Here is a 24,044-nt window from a genome sequence, read left to right as displayed (position 1 = left end):
GTGGGACCTACAAACAGAGCCGCTATCTTATACGGATTGTAAATAGAGACTTGGGGTTATTTTACTTTGATATAAACAATAGCAGCTTAGCCAAAAGGAACAAAAAAATAACTGATGTAGGCAAATACTCAGATCGTAAATACTGACAAGCAAAGTTCTCAGGTGTTAACCTTAGAGTCTCTCTTAGAGCCCTATTCTGATGTGATAGCTAACAAGACACTACAGGAATAAAATTAAGCAACTAAAAGTATAAAGTAAGAAAACACACGTGTATTGCATAGAGTAAATACAATGCTACACACATGCCTAACATGAACGACAAATTCTTTGTTAATTTTAGGGATCAGCTCCTTTCTGGTTGATAAGTGAAAGGAGATATTACACTTTACTGCTTTGGGGAGGAAAGAAAACATATAAATTAATTCTTCATTACGGTTTTAAATGGCAAATTATTTAAGGACTATTTGTATTCAAGCTAAGTAGGCAGAATCGTGATATTACATGCTTTTTATTCAAATGGAAAGAATTTACATTTCCCTACCATCTCATTAAAGCCAGATGATAAAGCAGCATTTTCCCTGCATGTTTGGGGTTTCTTTCTTTTAATTAAAATGTTCTTTTTGAATGCTTAAAATAATTCTGAGGTTTATAGTAAAGTATTTTCTAAAGCGTACACTGGCTCTTATTCAGGTCTAATGCTGGTTACTGTCTAAACTCTCCAGAGGCCAAGTGGATGTTACAGGCTTTTGCTAAATAGCATTGTTTTGCGAAGCTGGGAAGGGATATGACTCCCGACAAACACAGCTGTGATGAGTCCCTCTAAAGAAAATAAAATGTTACTAACATATTATTTTTGCCAGTTTGGCTTATCTTGCTCTGGATTTATTATTATTAAAATGCACAGCTTCACAGAATAGCTACTCCTAAGGTAAAATCTTCTTGCACCAAGCAGCTCCCCCAGTTCAATGCAGCCGCTATTTGTCTCCCGTTTCGTACCTACACCGAAGGCTGAACTGTTCTCAGACCACAGTAATGTCCTTTCAGTTTGTCCTTTCCAAAAAAACACCCCTGAAAGCCCCTTTCACCGTTATGAACACGGTCTGCAGAAGAGTCCTTATGGCAGGATCAGGCCCCCTGCTTTTGCAACGGCCCTTTGCGCCAATACAAGCATGCAGCTGAAGCTTAAAGGATTATGTGTATGTATGTGCAAGGGAAGTCACATGTATACACAGAGCCCGGTGCCACTACCCCGGGCAGTGCAGCGGCGTCAGCGGCCTTTTCCTAAGCTCCCTCGCTGTTTACTCCTACAAGAGACACAAGATATTGGAGTTTCTGCTGAGCTCACTTTGAAAAGGGGCTCACTTGATGGGCAAAATGTTTCTGCCAGCCACCAAGGAACAAGAAGGCACTGCCTCCCAGGTGAGATTTTAAGAAGTTCACCTTTTGGATTGCTTTCTGTTTTTAAGAGCTGAAACCCAATTTGCATTAATGCATATAAACCTTGGATCAGTGAAAATGAACAGCGCCATCGTTAGAAATCGATGTTCAGGTTTTAGATAACAGCTCTTTAGGGCCAATGTCATTGTTTAAGTTTGTCATGCTCCTACTTTTATCTAGTTGCCTGAAAGAAAGCTGCATTAGGCTTTTTCTTATTTCTGTCAATTTTCACGTTCTTGCACATTAGCTGGATTTCTCATTTACTGCTTCTTTATGTACTGAGCATGTGCTTTTCAGTTTGTTATTAATTGCTCTGAATATGAGATTTCAATCTTTCTGTATATTAAATCTAGCAGTAAAACAGTATAGCACAAGTAGAGCAAGGGAATTGATCAAAAGTTAATCTAATTAGTCTTTAGTAAAGCAAAAAAGGTCTCAAAGTGAGATACATGAATCTTCTATTCATAGCGTAATAAAACACACAGCAAACCATACTGTGAAATATTACTGCAGAGCTGCTAAGAGACACAGCAGCAAGTAATTAACTAATTAATCACAATTAAGCTTCATTTTCATTTATATTCTAAAAGAAGGTAAGCCAAAGACAAACTTCGAAGCAGCAAAAAATTTCCTAGCTGCTTTCAGGAGAAGCTTTGAATAAGCAGAATGACTGCTGTCCTTTTTAGCCTCCATAAGCATTTTTAACTATGCTAATCACAATGATATTTGCAAATCTGTTTTCTACTGTTCTTAGCAGAAGACCTACTTTCCTTTAGGGCTTTGTCAGCTGAACTTTATGTCCTTCTTATAGAAAAGCTAAAGCAGCACAAAAAGGCAGCAACCGTTTTCTCATGCCAGAATCACGTCCTTCATGCATTTGACTGGCCCCATCAGTGTCCCATGGATTCCAACAGAACTTGGACTGATTCTGAAAGGATGAAAGAAAGTTAATCAAATGTCTGCACAAAGTGGTTTATGTGAATGTCTATGGTTGTGATCTGCACATCGGAATGATCCATGTCAACCTCTGCATTCAGGGTCTGAGCATCAGATAAGAGGTTATCAGAATATTCTGCATATTTTCCACAACAGCTAAAACATGTAGGGCTTATTTAAGTGAAGAGAGGTGAGCGGGCTCCAGTGAGCTCTCTACAAACCACAGTTTACTGTTCATGCACACCCTGTGCCTGTGTGGGCTATGTAAAAACAACCATTTATCAATCATTACTAAGAAACTGGATCTGTGACAAACTAATTACTCCTCAAACCTACACCCATTAGCACAGGAGGAAGCAGATTATAAATTTAATTTTCTGGTGAATTGACCCAGGCTGGATACCAGGTGCTCACCAAAGCTGCTCTACCACTGCCCTCCTCAACTGGACAGGGGAGAGAAAATACAATAGAAGAGTCATGGGCCAAAAGAAACACGGGGGGAGATCTCTCACCAGTTACAGTCATGGGCAAAACAGATTCAACTTGGGAAAACTAGCTTAATTTATTGCTAGTAGATAAGAGATAGACAGTAGATACTGCTAGTAGATAAGTAGAGTAGGATAAGGAATAAAACTAAATCTCAGAATACCTTCCCCTCACTCTTCCCTTCTTCCCAAGCTCAACTTCACTCCTAATTTCTCCGCCTCCTCCCCTCCCAGTGGTCAGAGGGACAGGAATGGCGGTTGTGGTCAGCTCATCACATGTTTTTTCTGCTGCTCCTTCCTCTTCAGGCAAGGACTCCTCACACTCTTTCCCTCCCATTAGAGACAGTTCTCCACAAACGTCTCCAACATGATGTTCCTCTCACATGCTCTCAACTCCTCTCTCCAGCCGCAGTTGCCATTGTGCAGCAACTTTTTCCCCTTCTTAAATGCGTTACCCCAGAGGCGCTACCAACTTCAGCTGATGGGCTCAGCCCTGCCAGTGTTTCTTAGAGCTGGCTGGCATTGCCTCTGTTGGACACGGGGGAAGCTTCTGGCAGCTTCTCACAGAAGCCACCCCTGTAGCCCCTGCTATCAAAACCTTGCCATGCAAACCCAATGCAATTTTATATATCAAGGTTCTGCACAGCTCCTGAAGTAACAAAATCTGCTACAGAAGTAGTATACTCAAGGTAACTTCACAGGTAATGACAGACCTTAGGTTTAACGAGTCCTGGTTTAGGTTTAGAGAGCCCTGGTTTACAGAGGTCCCTTTGAACATTTCTTCCCCTGAAATTACTTCTGGAGGTTTTTTTTTTCCCTTGAAAAGCATTTGCCCAGACTCATATTGGGCTGGAAGAACAACACCAGTTAAGGTTATTTAGGGAAGCATCCCCACTCATACACCTGTGAAAGTAAGGCCAAGGACTAAAGGGAAATCATCAAATACTTAAACCTGTCAAAGCCTCTGCCAGCACCCTAGAATAGAAAGTGCTAAAGGTTATCACTGACTTTTTCAAGTTTCATGGAAGGGTCATTCCATACATACAGAGGCAACGGGGAGCCTTGTAAGAAATCAAGAAAATATTGATGAATAAGGGGTAAAAAAACCCTGTCACTGATAAGGGGGAGCAGGGATTGGCACATGACATGTAGTAGATGGACAAGTCAGAACCCATTCATGTCAGTAAGATGCTTCTTAACTAATTTCAAGCCCCTGGTAAACTAAAATCCCTACTTCAAATCTTGCAGTCTAATAATACCCACCCTTACATCAGGAATAGTATTATACTAGTTCACCTAGAATGCAAGCTATTTTACTCAGATATTATAAATGGAATAAGACACAATCAGCAAACACGCGAGTTCATCCAAGAGGCAGCTAGAAAATATGCCCTTCACCAAGCAACAGAAATTAAAAGCCACAGGAGTGGCAAGAACAAGAGGTTTTAGACTTGCTGACAACTATCAGAAAGATTTCTGTTTATCTCCAATAGATGTGACACATTTTGAAGTCATTTCAGCAACTCTGCTGAGGGCCGATTTCCCCTTCGAACTCTAAACTCCAAGCAGTTTCATACTCATAAATGTTATCTGAGAAAGAACTATGTCAATATTTTTGCATTTACTGGAAACCTGGTCCCTGCAGTCTGAGTTTGTTTCGCAAGAGTTTCCTACACGGGCAACGTGATGTCTTGTTGATAAGTCACAGGGTCAGCTTTCACTGGTGTTTCTAATAGGAAATGGCGTTGTATTATAGTTTCCAGGAAAACTACCATCTGTGCCTCCTGTCAGTCTTTGCAACTGGCAGCAAAGTATCTGTGCGGAATGTTTTCGTGCTGCCAAATTTCAGCAGTGTTCCCTGTCAGAAGCCCTAAGCACGGCTGAAGCTAAGAAACAGCAGGTTAAGATAAGAGCTGCTGTTTCCACCCTGCCAACTCATTTACTGAGTAATTCGCAGCGTCGGTGTGCCTTTGACATTCAGTCCCTGGATAAATTCAGTCTGCACTATCTAGAACAGGGCTAATTTGCATTAATTTTGATTGGCAAGAATCCGTCTTCTTTACTAGAGTGATGCTGATTTGCAGGGACCAGAAGCAGAATCTTCAGTTCATAAAGTTCCCTTACCTGGAACCTCAGCAACTCCAAAATGCTAGAAATGCAGGGATCTAGCCACTTGTTATCTCGTAAGAGACCTAAACAAGAGAAATTTGCTAAACAAAAAAAATTTACCATAAAACTATCCTGCAATTTTATATTTTCTCAAACATTAAAAAAGCTTTAGCAGAAAATTCTGATTTAATCTCTATGATCTGATGAACTTTACATAAAAGAAAGGAACATGATCAGTTTCATAAACACTTTTTCCCCAAAACCAGCCTTAACTGACTTGCTGTTCCACAGTTTAAGTGTCTACTGGCAAAGGGGGTAAACCTTACAGTTAAATATTGATGATTACCATATAAGAAAGATCCTTTAATGAAATCACCCACCTTGTGTAATGAATTCCTTATGTCATGAAAAACGAACTGAATACCTTCATTAAAAACAGTGTAAATCCACTAAGTCCCAGCTACTCTGTCATCACCACCATGACAGCAAGAATGCTTTCTGAAGGTGCACGTAATCTTCGATAGATCCACTGAGCTGAAGTATTTCATATGGCAAGAAGCCTCCACTTAACTTCAGTTTTATATTGAATGAAAGTATTTGCTACAGCTAATGGGCCTGTGTGCTCTCCAAGAAAACAACACTGTAGGATTTAATTATGTCCTTTGGTTTCTGTTGCTCACCAGTTATAAGCACAGTGGAAATTCTGCCACAGGTTAAATTTTTGCAGCAACTCCCAATCATCTTGCTACTGAATTTTATTCAGGTTTGTTGCCGCTTAGTTTTAAGTAGGAAGTTGCATGAAAATCAGCCTCCAAGTGCTCTGAAAACATGGACCAGGAACTACAGTGGGGCTAACTGGCTGCTTGTATTCCACCACTGAAAGGCACCATCTACTCTGCCGATGCTTAAAAGCTGCCGCTTCTTGTACTCCAAGCAGTCACCTTTATCAAATCTGGAACTCAAAGCATCTAATGATGCCTATTTTCTAATATTACATTCATTCTAATTATTCCTGTTATTTAACACACCATAAGTTACTGGGAGCCAGTATGAATACCAGGAAAACTACAGGGGATTTGGTTTTCATATGACTCAGTTTTTAAGGAAAACATTACCTAGTGATAGCTGGGCATCTCAGAAATGTATCTCATTTCCGAAACCAAGGCAGCTAAGGCTGTAAATCAATACAGGTAACTGCTGCATAAATTCATGCTGCCTGAAGGAATACCTTATGTTTAGAACTGCACAAAATTAAGGCATTTCACTTTTTGCAGTAATGAAATCTTAACCCACAATACATCTGTGATGTATGAAAAGCCGCACTGTTCACTCTATGGTGAATTCCTTCTCGCAGCACATAAGTGTTATAAAAGAAAAGGTTTGTCAGGTTTTCCATATAGAAGCTCATTCGGAATTCAGTGATAAATCTAAGTCAGGAAGAGGTGGAGCAGGAGATCAGTCACACTCATCTGATACCAGGATACTGCGAGACGTTGGCAAAACATGATGGGGTTTATGGAGTTAACCCATGCAGAGCCCCAGTGCACAAAGTGCACTGAGCAGCTGCAAGGAGGGCACAGCCACCGACAGCCTAGCCCCTGCACAGGCTCCATTACAAAGGAATAAACAGCAGAGAACAGGAGGATTTATCTGGAGTGGCAGATGTGCCTGGCAGATAGCATCTGTGTCTGAACACGGGGCTCCTCCCATGCAACTCTTCAGTGGCCTTAATGCAGGACTATCTCCTCTCCACAGAACCTAAAAGTCTCCCCATTCTACAGGAATTTCATTTGCGCCTTCTACCCCGTAGCACTTTGTTATTACAACCTTAAACACCACTACCACAATGCCATTCTCCAACAGATGTAACAGGCTCTTAAAAACACCCCTGGGCAGTTTTTATTATGGTTTCCAGAGTAGTTGATCTTTTTTGTCTTTCTTTATTGGTGGGTATTATCTGTTCTCATAAGCTTTAAGCTGCTTAAAAACTGAGGGGGAGTGAGGAAAGAGAAAAGAAAGCAAATACAGTTATCCATTGCTGATGGCTACATGTTGTTGTGAGCAATTGTCTATGAACTCTGAAGACATAAATTGTTCAGTTCTAACCTAATATATAGAAGATGTGCATCTTGGGAAACAGTGGCCGTACCCTAAAATCAAGTTTTCCTCTTTCTTCCAAACCAAAGGCATATCTGAACTCACTTGTTGATGCTTACCACCCAGTAATTTGCAGAGACTTGCTTCTGACCATGGCCTTATAACAGATTCCCAAAGAGATGAACAATGTAAATAGAAACAAAATGTGTAACTGACATTGTTAATAGTTTTATATTATATGGCATTATATAAAAATAATAATAATAATAATGTAAACAAAAGGTTAACTGCCAGGGGCAGTAAGCAGTTTATCATGGCACAAGTGGGATCTGGATGACCAGGTAGCTGCTATGCAAGTGATTTACTACAAAGACGGCGCTTACAGAATGAAAGGAACAAACAAGTGACAGTGGCTGCCAACATCTGTGGAACAATAAAAAGGTCACCTGGCAAGTGAGAGAGAGGGCCACAGGCAGGAGACATATATGAAACATATGAAAGACATAGTCAGAATTTCTGGGAAAGCAGAGCGAGCATCCTCAAAGGATGACCAAAGCAAAATGCAATGACCAGAGAAGCATGAGTATCTCTGTACTCATTCAACATGTGACAGAAATAACCCTTATGGTTCTTGGGAATTTGATTTTTATTGTTGACTTGACACCCCTAAGAACAGCCTGAGATTTCCCATGGGAAAGGTAACGAAGAATTAAGAGGTGAAACAGTATCATACTTAGAAATCCTGTGATAAGTCTGCTATGATACCGTATATGTGTCATATGAGCAAATGATGGGAGGTGCAGCATTAACTGTAACCGAGTCATCAGGGAGAGATAAAGAGGAAAACAAGGGCAAGGCAGATGTGAAAAACAAGGGTTTTTAAAAAATAGCAAAACAGGGGGAAATGTGCACAACCATTTATGTCTGGACAGAATGAACACTTAAGGAATTACACTGGATCAGGGGAAGACACTAAGCTATAAAGCTGGAAATGGGCTCCCAGCACTCAAATTGTGCAGAATTTAGCACGAGTAGGCAATAGTCAAAGGACTTCTTAAAGAAATTTTAGTTATTGTTATGCTGCTACTAAAGCAAGTTCCTACTGCAAAGGGAAATTTGAGTTATTTTCAATGCTACTTTATATGAGGCATTCTTGTTATTCAGTCATGACTTCTTTCGCATTATACTGCACTGAATTAACTACACTGTAAAATAGAAGAGCTATTGATTATAACACAGCACCTGCCAAACTGGTCAAGGATTGCACCACAAAGACATAAATGATAGGGTTTGAAGGGGCCTGTTTTTCAGCCCAGCACCCAGAATCAAGCAGGATTTTCTTCTCCACTAACGTTAAAAGCATTTTATCTGAGCTGTATCATTGTATTGTAAACAGCAGCAACTCATCAACTGCATAAGGAAAGTATATTCTGGAACCTACTTGCCTGCACTGCCGCATTTTTTTTTCCCCTCACAACTAACCTAGGCAATCTAGTTTTACTTTTCTGTATATCCAGCCAACAAGTCTTCTGTTAATCCCTATGGTATGTATATAAGCTAGTAAGCCTAAAAATATGTCATGCTACTCAGATTGAGAGGCAACAACAGTGTGACACTTCATTCTCTCACACTTGAGAGTTCAGTGTGTTCCCCTTGAGGTACAACTAATTGCAGGTATGCCGTTTTCCAGAAACACCAGTCACCCTTTATTTAAAATATTAATAAATAATCCATAAGTAATATTTAGCGTAACACTTTCAATAAGCACTTTTCAAGCCCTCATGAGTAGCTAACAATGGCTTATACATATATGCAACACTTCTGGCCAAGCTTTTCAGTTTCCTCAGTCTTGATCTGAAGTAAACCTGTGCCATGCAGCAATGCTCAGCACAGCGCTCAGCCTTCCCCTATGGTACTTCAGTCTCTGTAAGAATTAAGAGATCCTGTGAGAACTCCAGAAGACCTGATGAAAGTAGGAGTCTTAGGCCTGTCTAGAGACTTACCTCGTTGTAAACCATACATGGCTGTTGCCAAAGGTATTACAGCTTGTGAAAACACATATTTAGAGGTTAGATAATCTAGATAAGAGCTATATCACATACAGACGATAGCAGACCAAGGAGACAAATCATTCATTGTCTAAACAAAAAAATCTGCAGAGCAAGATATACTGCTACAGCTGGATAAAGGTTTGGGGCTTTTTAAGTCAAATAAAATAATCAGAGCGTGGAATGGTCATCCTTGAAACTGTTAACCAACCTGCTCTGCAACTTGGTGCTGCAGCATGAATGAAAATGTCTGAAAAAACAGACTGTAGCTAGGAACTCTGTAATATAAGGAAGCAGCACTTCATTAATTTTTCTCATTAAAAGTTCATTTTATGTATTTTTTTCTAAAACAATCTCTGCAACCAAGTGCTCTTAACTTTTTGTGTAGTATTCTAAGAAATTTTTCTTAAGTACCTTGTGCAAATTTTTATCTATATAAAACCACCTTCACCTTCTATGGCATGTAAAGAAATGGGTGCTTGGCCAAGTATCAGAATTCTAGAAGTACTTCTACACTAATACCTTTCCTACCTTATTGTTTCCCCAGTGAACTTGGGATGATTCAAGTTCTCCTAAAGTTTCAAGGCAGCAAAGGCTTGATGCCAGTTTGTAAAGTGTTATCCATAGTACATACACAATTCTGTCTGTGGACTATGTATCAAACAGGAGTGTAGGAACTTCCTGCCATGTGAGAGTTGTATTGGTTTTACAATATTCATAATGAATTACCTAAAACAAACCAAGAAGTACAGACCTTGCCGAAAAAAAACAAACCCAACTGCACTCAGATAGAGTAACTCAACACAAACTGAATACTGAATAACCACTTTTAGTGTTTCTCTGGCATTTATCCCATAAACACCTGCTTTTTAATTAAGGGAGTTTTCATGGGTGTCTATTTGCTATGGAATAAAGCCTCAGAATCTTTAACTATAAGACTAATTGTCTTGAAAAAGGCTGCTCTCAGCTTTGGTTGACAGTGTCAGTTAAAAAACATACTTTGAAGATAGTAACTTTAGTTCATTAATCTGAGAAGGTTCCATATAAATAAATCGACAACCACAGAACAGAATTCAGCATGGGATGAATTAGATGAATTACCAACCAAGAGTTCAAAAACTCTTTCAAGAAACGATTCATTTTAAACATGTAGAGAACATACACAGAATAAATACATCCATTAATTGCGAGTGACATGCAAACACTGTTGAGAACAATCGTCTTTTCAACTTTTCCAAAAGGAGGCAGAATGGAATCTGTAACACCATCACCAAATGAGGCTCACACTGTAAAGCCTTTTCAGAGCACCAGAAGAACCTCCAAATTCAAAGTAAATGCTCAGAAACCTTTTCTACTAGCTCCTGGTACAAGCAAGCTCACCTTTGCAAGCAGCACGAGCACCTGTACACTGATTGTTTAGGGTGTATGGCCTATAAAACTGAAACCTCAAAGCTATATATTCTCATCCAGGGTTAAATAAAACCCACGCTCTTGACCGAGAGCTGTTGATCGCGCTTGAAGGGAATGGAGCAGCCCCTCCAATGTCCCCGGAGAACCCCAGCGCAGATGACAATACCATAACAAACCTGCGGGCTCCGGCAGCCCGTATATTTTAAGCAGTAAATCTGAAACCCAGAGACTGAACTGAGCTGGATTCAGCAGCTCACTCCCCTCGCAGCACAGCCTCTCACTTCTTCAAACTGGCTGTAAACAGGGAAAGGGAGGGGCCTGCCGCCTGCCAAGCCAAGCAGAAACTTGCGAGTAAGTTACAGAGGCAAAACAAGTGCAGCGCAGGCAGGCACGCAGAGCCGCACGCTGCCCAGGCGCTGGTGGGAGGCGATCACCATGTTCTCTGAGCGAAACACGGCAGGGCTGTGCAGCCAGCTTCCTTCCTCGGAAACGCTGCTTATCAAAGGCGTGCGGATCCGGTAACGCGGAGGAATGTGAAACGTGAATTAAAGGTAAGAGGCTTTACAGCAGCGCTGCCGAGGTTGGGGCCGTGGGAAAGGCAGGCTGGAGAGAGAGCGGCAGCTGCCAGGGCGCTCTTGCCTTCTACGCTTGGAGTTCTGACTTTAATTTTCAGCGTGACAGAAGTATAAAATCAGGCAAGACCTGGGGAAGCATTAGGGAAGGCTGAGTCAGGCCACAGTAAACAAGAGCACTGCAGCAGTCACTTATGCAACAGAGTCAACCTGGGACTGCAAATGTACTTTTGACTGGAGAAAGGGTTTAGTATTGATTGATCGGGTAAAACAACTGCGCCCGAAGCATCGGAAGGACTTACCCAGACGTGGTCTATGGAGACACAACTGCCTTTAAAATGACAAGAGACACGGCTGGGTAAGAAATGCTGAGTTGGGCCCAGGCAGCAGAGCAAACAGGTTCAGTGCCTTCGGAGGTAAGTGACAATTTAAAATGGGTGATTTCTGCATTAGTGGCTAGAATACCTCATCTGGTAATTTAGAAGTCATCAACAGAATTTCCTCTGAAAATATTTTTACTTTGGAATTTATTCCTACCTATTTTGGAGGTAAGTTTTGTAATTTCGGAGGTAAGTTTTGCAATTTGGCACGGTTACTATTTAACAGAATGAATTGCCAACCATTTCTACCATTAATATAGGATTGTCTTATTTAACTGCAGTTAGAGGATGTAAAGAAGAACGTGGTAATTACTAAAACACTGTGAAACCAGACATTCTCCTGCTCTATAAAATACAAAGCATGGTAGCAAAGACTGTTGATCTTCTGAGACAATATACAGGCAGGTATTCTGTGGCTGATGTAATTCAGTCTGGAGTAATCAAAGCTACATGCTTAAGGATAAACCTACATAATGGAATTACGTGATTGTGTCCATGCCTTTGCTTAGTCACCCTTGCACTCACCATAGTGCATATATTTGCAATATCGAGTTCCAGTCTGCTGCTTTGGTTGGATCAAGTCATAACAGTTCAATGAGATGTAACTCCAGTTGCCTTCAACTGTGCAAAACAGCTTTTCTTTTTCTTTCTTAAAAACTTAAAACAACAGATGCTTCCTGAAAATAAACTGAGTGGTTTTCAGTGCTCAAGAAGTGTGACGACTGAAAGACAACACAAAGATACTGTACTTTCTACTCATGTCAATACTATAGCTAAAGAACTGATTTGAGAAAACAAAGCGTTTCCTCTAAGGTGAGAAAGCAAGTTTTAAAAACAATAGAACTGCATCTTGTGCTGCTGCCACTTATCTAAGGAAATCTAACATATGACAGTGGAATAAAAATTTCTTTGCCCAGTTAAACTTACTGTATTTTTAGCCTGATTTCTGGCACGGGCTATGGTATTTAGAAGAAAAATGCACACAAAACAACTTCAGTGGAAAATAAAAAATGGAAGTTGACATGATTCTGGAATACATTCTGTACTATGGTTGAAGTGTCACAGGATTAGCACTAGAGAGATGCAACCACGTATCCATATGCTTACAAAACCCATACCATATAATTTAGCCCTGTGGTTCATGGAGTATAGCATGTTGTCTAGTAACATTCATTTTAATTGCACAATGTTTATTGTGGATTTGATTAAATCTTGTTCTCTCTCTGGAAAGAATGCAGGTATATGTATTTGTACTTTCCTATACGTGCTGAAAGAGAGACACACAATGCTGAGTATCTGACAGTATCAGAGTACACGTGACATGGGAAATCACCTGCTGCATAAATTCTGTGCTGTCCCAGATATGGGAATAAGAACCACGGTTTTAAGGCTGTGGATGTTTTGAATTGTATTTGAAAGATTATTTCTCATTTCTGCATTTTGGAAAGAGACTGTTCATGATTGCTTTGAAGTTCACTGATTTCAGTTAAAATGTTATCTCTTTACAAAAGCAAAGATAGCTGGACAACAACTACTGATAGTAGCATAGTTTTTAAAGAATTCAAGCTATTTTAAGAGGAAATGATAGCTGATTCTTGCTTTTTTGGAAAGTCAGGCTGCCCTGATATTATGTTCCCTAGACTACAGAGGTCCATTGTTTTTTTTCCAACTAAATGGTTATAGGTCGGAAGTCTCACTACAAACTGACCTATAAAAAACCCCTTCACCTCATTTCCCAGTTCCCTCTAGTCTTTGTCAGTTTTATCAGTGATACAGTATACATCCACAGTACTGCCTTGCAAATGCCTCCTAAGAAACTATCTTTTCGACATAAAGCTTATTTAACACCTTAGAGAACTCTATTCTTGATCTTATTGCTAAGATTTGTTCTTCAGCTTATAGCCTTCAATTCTTCAGCAGCCACTCTTCTATATTATTCACTATATAAAAGGTACTGTTTAATAATTTTAAAACACATTGTACTTCAGGTGTATTATATCTGTACTTACTTTAAAGGTATATTTTATTTACTTCTGTTGAGTGTCCTGTATCAACTCATTTGCCATTAATTTCACTTAAATTAGTAGTTCAGAACATGTACTAGTCTCATGAAATTCTGAATCACAGGTGACTCTCTTACAGTCTAACATGATCAAAAGGCATTTCAGTCACTGACCTTAAACTGAACAGTTAAATGAAGCACATAATGTCTATCTTTAGAATGTTTTCTTCATTCTACATTGCATTTCACTTACAATATAGTATTTCAACAATACTTTTACTATTTCTCTCTCTACAGAAAAGCTGGTAACCAGCAGAGAAGATACAAAAGCTAAAATCACTATGTGGAGCTGCGAAGCCTTGATCAACAGTACCGAGAGCAGTGAGGACCAGCATCTCTGCCATGACTTCCACCTTGTGCTTTCCATCTTTTCCCTACTCTACCTCATTATATGTTTCCCAGTTGGCCTTTGTTACAATGGCTTGCTGGTCCTAGTTAACCTCTACAACAAAGCTACTATGACCATGCCAGATGTTTACTTTGTCAACATTGCCATTGCCGGCCTCATCATAAACACTCTGGCACCAATGTATCTTCTAGGTCTTGCCAATACAAAATGGGCCATCTGGAATTCTAACAATGAAGTTTATATTACCTTACTTATTTTATTCAACGTCTCATCTTTAGTTACCATGTACTCAACTACATTACTCAGTCTGGACTACTACATTGAACGTGCTCTACCTAGAACTTACATGTCAAGCGTGTACAACACCAAACACGTCTGTGGATTCATATGGGGTGGTGCCATGCTTACAAGTTTTTCATCTCTCCTGTTCTATGTCTGCAATCATGTATCCACTAAAATAATTGAATGTTCCAAGATGCAGAACAAAGAAGCAGCAGATGCCATTATGGTCTTTATTGGGTATGTTGTACCAGCTATTGCTGTACTGTATGCACTTGTATTAATCTTGCGAATACGCAAAGAGGCAACACCACTGGATCAAGACACTGGACGATTAGATCCATCAGTGCACAGGCTTTTGATTGCCACAGTCTGTACACAGTTTACCTTATGGACGCCCTATTACGTTATTCTCTTGGTAAGCACATTTACGAATGCACGAGGAAGAATTGCAGATGAGAATTACAGTCGAATACTACATTTTACCAAGATTTTGTCAAAATTCTTGGCTTTCTCAAGCAGCTTTGTAATGCCTCTGCTCTACAGATACATTAACAAAAACTTTCCCAACAAATTACGACGTCTGCTTAAGAAGATACACTGTGGGAATCAAGGGTGTTCTCATGAGCACACAGTAGTACAGCAGGTCATGACGTAGGTATGGAAAAACCCTCTGCTGCTCTGTTAATGCAGTACTTGCTGTACCAGTACTGGGACTGTGATTTCGCTTGTTGGTACTCAGAGCCATTAATGTGAGAGTCCCAAGCAATGGGCTAGAAGGAGCTTTCCATTACAGTTCAATGGAACAGTCTTAATTTTCAAATAGTTAACTGTTTGCTGAAATCTTGTGAGACTCTGGCCTATGTGCTGTAATACCTGTGACATCTAATACTTTCGGTGCACTGAATGGGTTACAAAGCAAAAACTCTGTCTTCATCGCTCTAATATTCCTGTCTGAAGAAATCACTAAGCAGTTTATTGAAGTCTTGACTGAAGACACAGCACCTTGTATCTTGTATAGGAAAAGGTATTACCTTACTTTCTGTACAAAGAAGTAATAGTGCTATCCTTGATGAAGTAAATAGCGTTTTTCAATGAAGATGATATAGATGATCTTTACTGAAGATCATGTTATCCAATTATACATGTCAAAATAGTAAATGTGAATTATAAATTAAATTATTTAATTTCTTTCTCTGTTACTGAATCCCCATGTTCAGAATGTTCCCCATTCTGAATCATGTTCAGAAATTATTTTCTCACACAAACTAACCTAGGTTTTAACATTTATGATAAACTGATTTTTTTTTTAGGTACAACAAAAACATGTTTTAGTTTTCCAGTGCTTTGTTTGCATCCTAAACATTTCAAGAATTCAGAAATATTTATTGACTAATTCTAAGGGAACTGAGAGATGCCTGTTCCACATACTAAAATGAAGGACACAGTGGTTTACAAAGTTAAATCGAAGTTTAACTAGTAAAGACTGTCTGGCTAAGTGTTATGGTCCACATATGTTCATGTAACAATTATCTTAATAATAAATATGTTTATGATTAACATTTTGTATTTTCAAGGGATATGTTTGCAACAAATAAATTAACATCTCTTTAATCTAGGGTATCACTGAGGGTTTGGAAACCATACCAAATCCCTGAATACATACAAGGTTTAAAAATGGGAATAGTATCTAGGAATCCCAGTCAGGATCAGCTTTTTGCTGATCTCTCAGAAATGGAGTGCCTCCCAGTGTGATTCTTGAATGCACAGTGAAGGTATAGTTTCTGTATTTCACAGGGGGATGAAGAAATCCAGTCGAGATTGCCAAATTTTACTGAGTATATGAAATATGTAAGAAACACCAACAAGCTGCAGGAAACAAGTTACCCGCAACACCAAACAATGAAACGTTGACCCAAGAACCTCCTGTTCCTAAGCTGCTATTGCATTATTAATGACAGAGGGGGACAGAAGTTAAACGTATACTCTCCCACTGGTTTGGGGGCAGCAAGACATCTTTGTCACCCACTCTGCAACGCAGCAGAATCATTTCATTGCTTAATCTGTCGCAACACAACTCGAATTCCACGTGACTTTACTCAAAAAATCGTGCCTTTTCAAGCCTCTGGTATAGAAAAAACATGGTGCAAATCCCCAAGTTTAACCTTTTCCCTTGCTTATAGCACAATTCTCATCTGATAAAGGGTCCTCTTAAATTCTAAGTGGAAAGCAGGTGAGGGACAGCCTTTCCAAATCTTTTCCCTTTTCATCAATGTTACTCAAGTAATTTCTTCCCATAGCTATCTTTGCTTGTCTACTTCATATAGAAGCATGTCTAAGTTGTCAGCATCCTGGTGGAAAAGATTTTCCATTTATTCTTTACTTTTAAAATAGCTTTTCACTTACTAATTTGGTTTTTTTTAATCCTTAAAGACTGTACTATTTATCATCTATTTCTGTGGTATTTTCTCCACACAAAAACTACCCAGCACAACTACATCAATTTACTTCATAGTTTTAGCCCATTGATGAAAACCATGTTAAGGAATGAAGCCTTTATCATTGTATCCCATTCACATATTAATTTGTTGTGCCTTTATGCTGACATGACCCTGGCTGCTCTGGTTGTTTTTTTTTTCCCTTGAGAGGTTTTCTGTGAATTTCTACACATCTTGAACATTCAAACTCACTTCCACACAGAAGTGCTTAAGAAAGAAATCTTTCCTTACAACTCTCAAGCAGTTAGGCCCCTCTTCTTCCCATCTGAAGAAAATTAGGTTTCCTAATGCACCACATTAAACCTCTCCTGTAAAAATCTGTTAAAGAAATTTTATCCCATTATGCAGGAAAATTCCAGCAGGGAGGAACTGGCTTATCTGGTGTGAATAGAGGCTTCCAGAACTGGGACACTGCCAGAACTGTGTGGCTGAACAGGCAGCATTAAGTGCAATTTTAACTTACACTTGCTCCCTTACTTCTATTTCCCCCTTCTATTAAGACATCTTCCTGCCTTTCACAGGACTGTGGCGTTTATTTCTGTTCCTTTCTCTCCGTGTGAAATTCACAGTTTCACATCATGGATCTTTCATCATTTCTCTTTTTCTCTCATCTTTTGCACTTCTCTGCACTATCTATTTTCATTTTGCTCCTCCGTTTCCACCCATGCTTGGCCTTGTACACTCGGTACTGCTCACCACTCACATTTACTTCATTAGACTAACTCTTCTACGATGACCCAAATCTTATTCAATGATTTGACATTACAAATGGATTTATGTAGCCAAATCAAAGCTGCTATTTGAGAGATGGAGAAAGAACAAGTTTTTATATTATTTACCCTTGAAAACTCAGTTTTTAGTCTTTTTCTATTTTTTTTGTTACAGCAGTTAAGTATATACATATATATGTATAGATATACTAAATGTGATGGCAGTCATATAGACAAATTTCACAGTTTAAAAAGCAACTCTGATATCCACTCAACTTTTCTAAGAGTTAATTTGATATATTACTTGCCTCAAAGAAACTGTGCCATGGAGCTGCCTGGCTGCTATTCTCATACGGAGATTTTGAACTTAATTGCAGCACCCTCACATGGTATTTCTTGAAAAAGCAGTATCCCAAAAAGTGAGAACTTTGCAATATCTATATAAAGAACAGCAGATGAGCAAGTGCAGTAAAATACTTCAGGAAATACATGTATCATACATATGAAAGAACATTTATGGAAAATCTTTAATATACAAAGTTCTCATAATGGAGCCTTTCCATTTCAAATGCCTGAAGGTTTCTGATGACTGTAAATAGGGGCTTATCTATTCTGCATTCAAATATAAGTAAAACACTGTATATATGCAAGATTAAAAAAATCAGCCTACTGATGTATAAGGAATTCACGAAGATTTTATTAAATTATTTCTTAAAGCACATTATTGGAATGTAAACCTCTGAGCAGGAAGTTGTACTGTATGTTTCTGAATGTATATACTGTATACTAGAAATTAAGCACTAGTGAAGTGCCATTATTAACAGTGTTATTTTCTCACAAAATTAAACTTGGTATTTGAATTGCTCTGTGGCTTACAGCCCTCTTGTCGAGCTGCCAATCAAGTCAATTCAATGAACTAACAAAAATGTTGTGCTCTGCTTCTGCTTTAATTATTAATGTAGCAAGCTCAAGACAGGTCCTCATTGGCTATCCGAGTAGAGGCCCTACTTTCGAAAGCTTCCATTGGAGAATCCAGCTGAGCTGGTCTCTTAAGACATAATTTCAGTTAATGGAAGAAAGTGATCAATCACTAGAAAATTTCTGTTTCTATTAAAATGAAGAGATATGGCCTCCAAAATGATGTCAAAATACTCTAGAAATGGACTTTCTGCAAAGCATCACAAAGGAGCTATTGACTCTAATACATTCTCAATAAAAAGTGTTCAAGTGTATCCAGTCAGTGAGATGTGTCATTTGTTTTTTTAGCCCTCTTGATAAAAACCTATTGTAGAGAAGGTTAAACCTGTGTTGCTTCACTGAAGTAAAACATAACAAATCGCATGACTTCAATGTCAAATCACACACGGTAACAGATTTTCCAGGATGTAATTTTGACATCATTAAGATCTCAATGTCCATCAGCAGGAATTTACCTGGGAATGAAAGGAAAAGGGCACACAACATACCTTTTTTCAGCATAAAGTCCTGCAACTAATAAGACAGAGTGACATTGTACCACAAGAATACAAGGCTGGTGATTAATGCACACGTTGGCCATGTCCTTGTCACTTCCTCTCCTTTGTACTGCCACAAAAGAGATCTCGGAAATCAGCTCCCTGCAGGAATTATCTTGGTTCCCAGAACAACATAATATAATACCGCATACCTTTGGCATCCCAAAGAAAATTTAGCTTTAAGAATATAATGTAGCTCATGACACATTTATTGCAGTAAACACTGTGGATAACCAAAAAGATCGCTCACCATGGATCTGGCTATGCTTCCAAAATTACTAATTTGTTCCCTTTAAATGTTTCTGTAAAGTGTGGAATACAGTAAGTGAAATCAAACTCTATTTAAAAACCAACTGTGAAAATGGAATTTGCAATATTGTATCATTTAGTCAAACCCTGGTATCTGACAAGGTGCCCTTACTTCCATACAAGCGTTTAAAGAGTACTGGAAGAGTATTTAGAGTATCCTAGTAGTTACTCTTAATTAAGAAACCAGCATCTCTCAACAAACAGAGTGGTGATTTTTCTTTTGCTTCATTCCTAAAAGCTTTAAGGTATAACTGTCATACATAAAAAGGCTATTTCCCATCTGGATTAGTAAACCCCCTTTTACACAACATAGACTTGAAGGCCATTAAATGAGAACAGTTAGTTCATTAAGCAGCAAGTCAACAAACCTACAGGTTTGCAAAGGGGGAACTTCTCCATAAATGCAAGGAAAAAGAGTTGTTGAGGTACAACCAGGTCAATAGGTTTACACTGGTATAAACCAGGCCAGCACAGCATCAGACTCCGCCCTTTCCTGTCAATGCGAAGAGATTTCACTGAACACAACCACATTTTGGAGCAGTCACAGAGAACAGGCATTTCACTGTCAGAGAATAGAACAGGCCCCAAAATAGGCCCCAAAGGTGCAAAGAAATTAGGACACTGCTACCAGAAAACTCAAGGGAAGTTACACTTTAAAAAAAACAACCCTAAGATTCAATTAAATTGTTTTTGTGCTCCTGATACAAACCCCATTTATCACTGCTCAGTAAAAATGAAAGCAGTACAGGGCTCAGGCTGGAGACCTCATGACCTTAACTGCAGCAGTGCAGGACTGGCAAGAGAAAACAAACCCAAGAGTTTGGGCAAGTGCTGCTCTCGATTCTGCTGTTAGCTGAGCACTTGGAGAAGCACTGTCTATCAAACCTAAGTTTCTGCAGCTGCAAAGTGCTCAGTGCACTGATGAATCTGAACCATATGCTCCAAGCTTAATTTCTGCAGTTTCTTGGTAAGCAAAACCATGTCCATTTCTTAAATATCTCATGCAACATGTTTTCCAAGTGAAGGCAATCTAAAGGAACCAAACCAGCTGCAGCGACTGCCATGACAACAGGTCTGAAGTGTGAAATGTTTCCTCTGTTGTATTTCCTTTAGTTTTACATTATATATCAAAACACTTCGACATATGCTGAATACGTTCTTTTCCCATCAGAAGAGAAGAGGATTTATTGCCCTCTTTGTCACTCCACTTTCTTCTCACCGAGTCCTTTCCTTACCTTGGAAGTCTGTGATTTCCTTATATTCCTTCCTTCTACAGAATTAGGACTTTCAACTACATTCACAAGCATGGTCAAAATCATTCAGTCTACAGCAGGCAGAGTTACTGCAATGTTACAAATCAAGACAGTAAAATGTTTTTTTAAACACTAAATTTTTATCAAAGCATTCATTAATTAAATATACAAATGTATCTATAAAAAAAAACAAAGAAAACAAGCTAACAAAAACAAAACAGTACCAAAAGCTCTTTAAAGCAAACAAAATTGATAACCAGAAGGAGAATCCATTTTCTCATAGCTCAAAAGTACTTGATAATGCATTATATGAAAAGACAGATAAGCAGCAGCATAAATACTCCCAACTTGGAGGCATGGACAGAGAAGTGCCACTGATGGGCTCAGCCTTGGCAGGTCCACCTTGTAGCTGGCTGGCACTGGATATGAGGAAGCTTCTGGCAGCTTCTCACAGAAGCCACCCCCGTGACCCCCGCTACCAAACCCTTGCTGTTCAAGCCCAATACAATCACCAACTAGAAAATGAATTGAAAAGCTTCATTTTTAGCAATAACGTTTGCAAATTTAAGCTAAATTTTGACTTGAAACAGTTAGAATTTCCACAACTGTTCCTTCGCTCATCTCTAAAACCTTTAAAGGATCATTTTGAAATTAATTCTGAAAGTCGTTGTCAAAGATGTTTTAGAAACTCCATCTGGTGGTCACTAGCAGAATACTCTTGAAGTTCCCAAAAGCAGTTAAGATCAGTAAAACAAATTAAAGGATTTAAGTTAGTCATTAGGAAAAAGAAATCAGTCCCAGTCTCTGGCGAGACACAGATTTGTACTGGATGGTCCTGCCTGCAGGCACTAAGGGCATTGCTGGAAGTATTTCTAAGGAGGAATAAAATTAACCATGACTGCTGCAACAGACTGGCCGCGAGGATGAGGCATGTAACAGAATATTCTGTTGCAAGAAACAAATCTCTGCAACGGTTAATTTGGTTTTGAACCCAGCAGAAGGACATTGAAGCAGGCCATTAGGCCTGATTATTCACAAGAAAGAAATATTTATTAAAAAAGCATATGTTTCTTGTATTGTTTCATGAAACATCTGGTACTAGTCATTGTGGTTGACAAGATGCTCAAAGATCAAAGAAAGTACCATTCCCATTCAGCTCCAGAGCATTGTAATGCTTTCTAATTAAGTTATGGTTTCACTGGTTCACAATGAAATAGATTTCATACGTAATTAATACAGAAGTTACCAAAATTTTTCAAGTCAGCCTATGTGCAATTCAGTAATCATTCTAACACCTGCAGTGCTATGCAGAGACCAGCTCTCTTCTAAAACTTGCCATTAGAAAAAGCTTGTTTCCACCCTTTAACAGAAGTAAAAGTATTATTTAGAAACACAGGCAATTTCTGAGCTCTCATGGCTGAGTTATGTAGATGATCTACCCACACTGAGGGATTTATTTTGTGATTGATAGAAACATTACTGAATAGTAATAGTAATAAAGTACTCTTTATAAAACAGCTTACATTACAAACAACAGCCAAATAAGCCAATATAAAATCACTAATAATGAATAATGGGCAAGCAATCCTGAGATTTAAAGGCAGCAATTGAACAGCACAGAGCATGGCTGTTCTAGAATAAAAGGAAGAAACGTTATTCACAACCAGCCTCTGAGGCATGGGTAATTATTAATACCAGTGCTTATGTATACACATCTCCAACTTGTGCCTTTTTAACCCTTTCCAAGCACAGAGTTCCAAGCAGTGGCAGTAAGACTGTCAGATTTTACACATACACACAGCTCCGTGTACCCCATAAATCAGCGTAAGCGACTGAATTACATTTTAAAAAACCCACACTCAAAAAGCCCTCCCCAAACCAAACATGCAGGGAATATAATAAAAAAATCTTGCATGTCTTTGTACTCTAAAATTCATCCATAACTGAAATTCCTTCAACTTTCTTCAAGCTAGCAATTCTTGGTTCTCCATGCAACTTCCTTCCTGGTTTAGGGGGTTTTTGGTTGCTAGGGGGTTTTTCCCCTTTTTTTATGTCAAGGCCTTTCACAAGAACTATTTCACAGAGTGACTGGTGACTGTGCATAATGTAACAAAAGCCTTAGAACAGATGCTCTTCTCAAGAAATAATTCTTTTTCCAGGAATCCTAAGTTACTGCATTAATACAAGTGTCCTTAAGGTCACAAGTATCCTTAAAACCCCACAAAGAAAAGCTTCCCCTATGTCAGCTCAGTCCCTGAATAGAGTCAAAACAATCTGTGACTAAGGGTGGCTAACATCCCGCACTCAAGTTTTGTGGTTGTTTTTGTTACATAACAACACTAGAGGAAAAAATAAGACATAAATACATGGTAATTGATGAAAAATATCTGAAATAAGTGTAGAATATTTCACAATTCAAAATTCCAGTAGCACAGCAATTGCTTTTCATCACAATACCCTGGGGAATGGGCATTAACAAGCCTGTTAATATCCCAAAACAATCTGATTGTACTACACAGGGACACTTAATAACGTTACATCAAAAAGGCAAAAAATAAAATAGATATGTTAGTTGAGAACAAAAGACGACAACAACATATTCTAAAATGACACTTCAGGCTTCTCATGCAGGGTTAGCTCCCAAACAACAATCATTACCCTCAAGCAATCCAGTCCAATCCTTTGAGTAACTGCAAGCTCACTGCAGCCTTTGGTCTCTGGCTGTGATGACCCTGCTGAACAACTGACCATGATGATTCAGAAGGCAGGTAAGCAAGACAGTATCACCACCTCCATAATACTTTACTGGATCGATCTGTTTTAAGCCAGAGAATAAAAAGACTGAAATCTCCATGGTTTCAGCAAGCCAGAAGCATCGAATGGCGTTTGGTAGAGAAGACAGAGAAGTTTCTCTCACCTGGCGTACATGTACATGAGAGAAAGAGACTTCAAGTTAAACCTGCTGTCAGGGGTCTGTACTCTGATAAACACATCCGTAAGACCACCAGGGTCAATTAAGAGAAATTACTGGGTTTGGTCAAAATAAAAGGGGCTCTCATGTGCCTTCTTTATAATAACATCTGTCACTCAGTACTGGGTATATTTACTTTGCCATAGGAATAAGGTGTGTTAAAAAAAAAAACAAGGTTTGCCCACCACAGCACACTGTAGGTGGCTCCTGGAACTCTTTGTGTTAACAGCCTGTCCTTAAATAATGTCACAGCATCTCACGAGTCTCTACCTTCTTCAACTTCTACCTTTCCTGCCTCTGCCCTATCTGGAACATCATTATCATACATCAGCCTTTTCCACTGAGATACTAACTGCCAAGGATTCATAAATCCACAAATTACTGATAAAAATAACAGTGAAATTATGGTTCACCCCAAACAGTCAGTTAACCACCGCTTTTTGCAGTTTTATGAAACAACAAAACAGTCTGTTTGCCACTGTTCTCATATGACTTTGTACCCTGTGATCATTTAAGCAAATTAAATAAAGTATTTAATTGTTTAAGGAAAGACACGGCCACACAACAGCAGTATCTTAGTTTTCTTTTAGTAACACATTAACTGTGACAGTAACAGCATGGTTAG

At 39.0% G+C, this 24,044-nt stretch overlaps 2 protein-coding genes across 10 annotated transcripts in view; one reads left to right on the top strand and one right to left on the bottom strand.

The window, feature by feature from the left end:
• CUNH7orf50 (chromosome unknown C7orf50 homolog) overlaps positions 1-24,044 on the bottom strand; it is a 131,803-nt gene that overhangs the window by 67,211 nt on the left and 40,548 nt on the right. The window contains exons 1-2 of one of the 9 annotated variants that reach the window (XM_062607972.1): positions 2,886-2,902; positions 2,280-2,365 (exon numbers count right to left, since the gene is read on the bottom strand). The exons of 4 other annotated variants lie outside the window; for them this stretch is intronic. The gene's annotated coding sequence lies outside the window, so the exon portion shown is untranslated. Of the gene's footprint in view, positions 1-996; positions 1,268-2,279; positions 2,366-2,885; positions 2,945-7,183; positions 7,208-10,698; positions 10,813-24,044 lie in introns of those variants that run through there. 4 more of the 9 variants (XM_062607973.1, XM_062607974.1, XM_062607975.1 and 1 more) reach the window with 4 other exon arrangements.
• On the top strand, positions 10,890-18,604 carry GPR146 (G protein-coupled receptor 146). The gene is made up of 2 exons (XM_062607965.1): positions 10,890-11,073; positions 13,774-18,604. Exon 2 carries the CDS (start codon positions 13,818-13,820, stop codon positions 14,820-14,822), a length of 1,005 nt encoding a protein of 334 aa, XP_062463949.1. The 5' UTR covers positions 10,890-11,073; positions 13,774-13,817; the 3' UTR covers positions 14,823-18,604.

This window comes from Pezoporus occidentalis, unplaced genomic scaffold (assembly GCF_034315485.1).
Source record: "Pezoporus occidentalis ecotype Australia unplaced genomic scaffold, CSIRO_AGI_Poc_V1 ctg128, whole genome shotgun sequence".
In the NCBI taxonomy this organism is placed as follows: Eukaryota; Metazoa; Chordata; class Aves; order Psittaciformes; family Psittacidae; genus Pezoporus; species Pezoporus occidentalis.
This window is presented reverse-complemented; position numbering and strand designations above follow the sequence as displayed.

What these genes read in the sequence shown, in the direction of transcription:
- GPR146 (XM_062607965.1), top strand. Translation starts at nt 13,818, where the DNA reads ATGTGGAGCTGCGAAGCCTTGATCAACAGTACCGAGAGCAGTGAGGAC.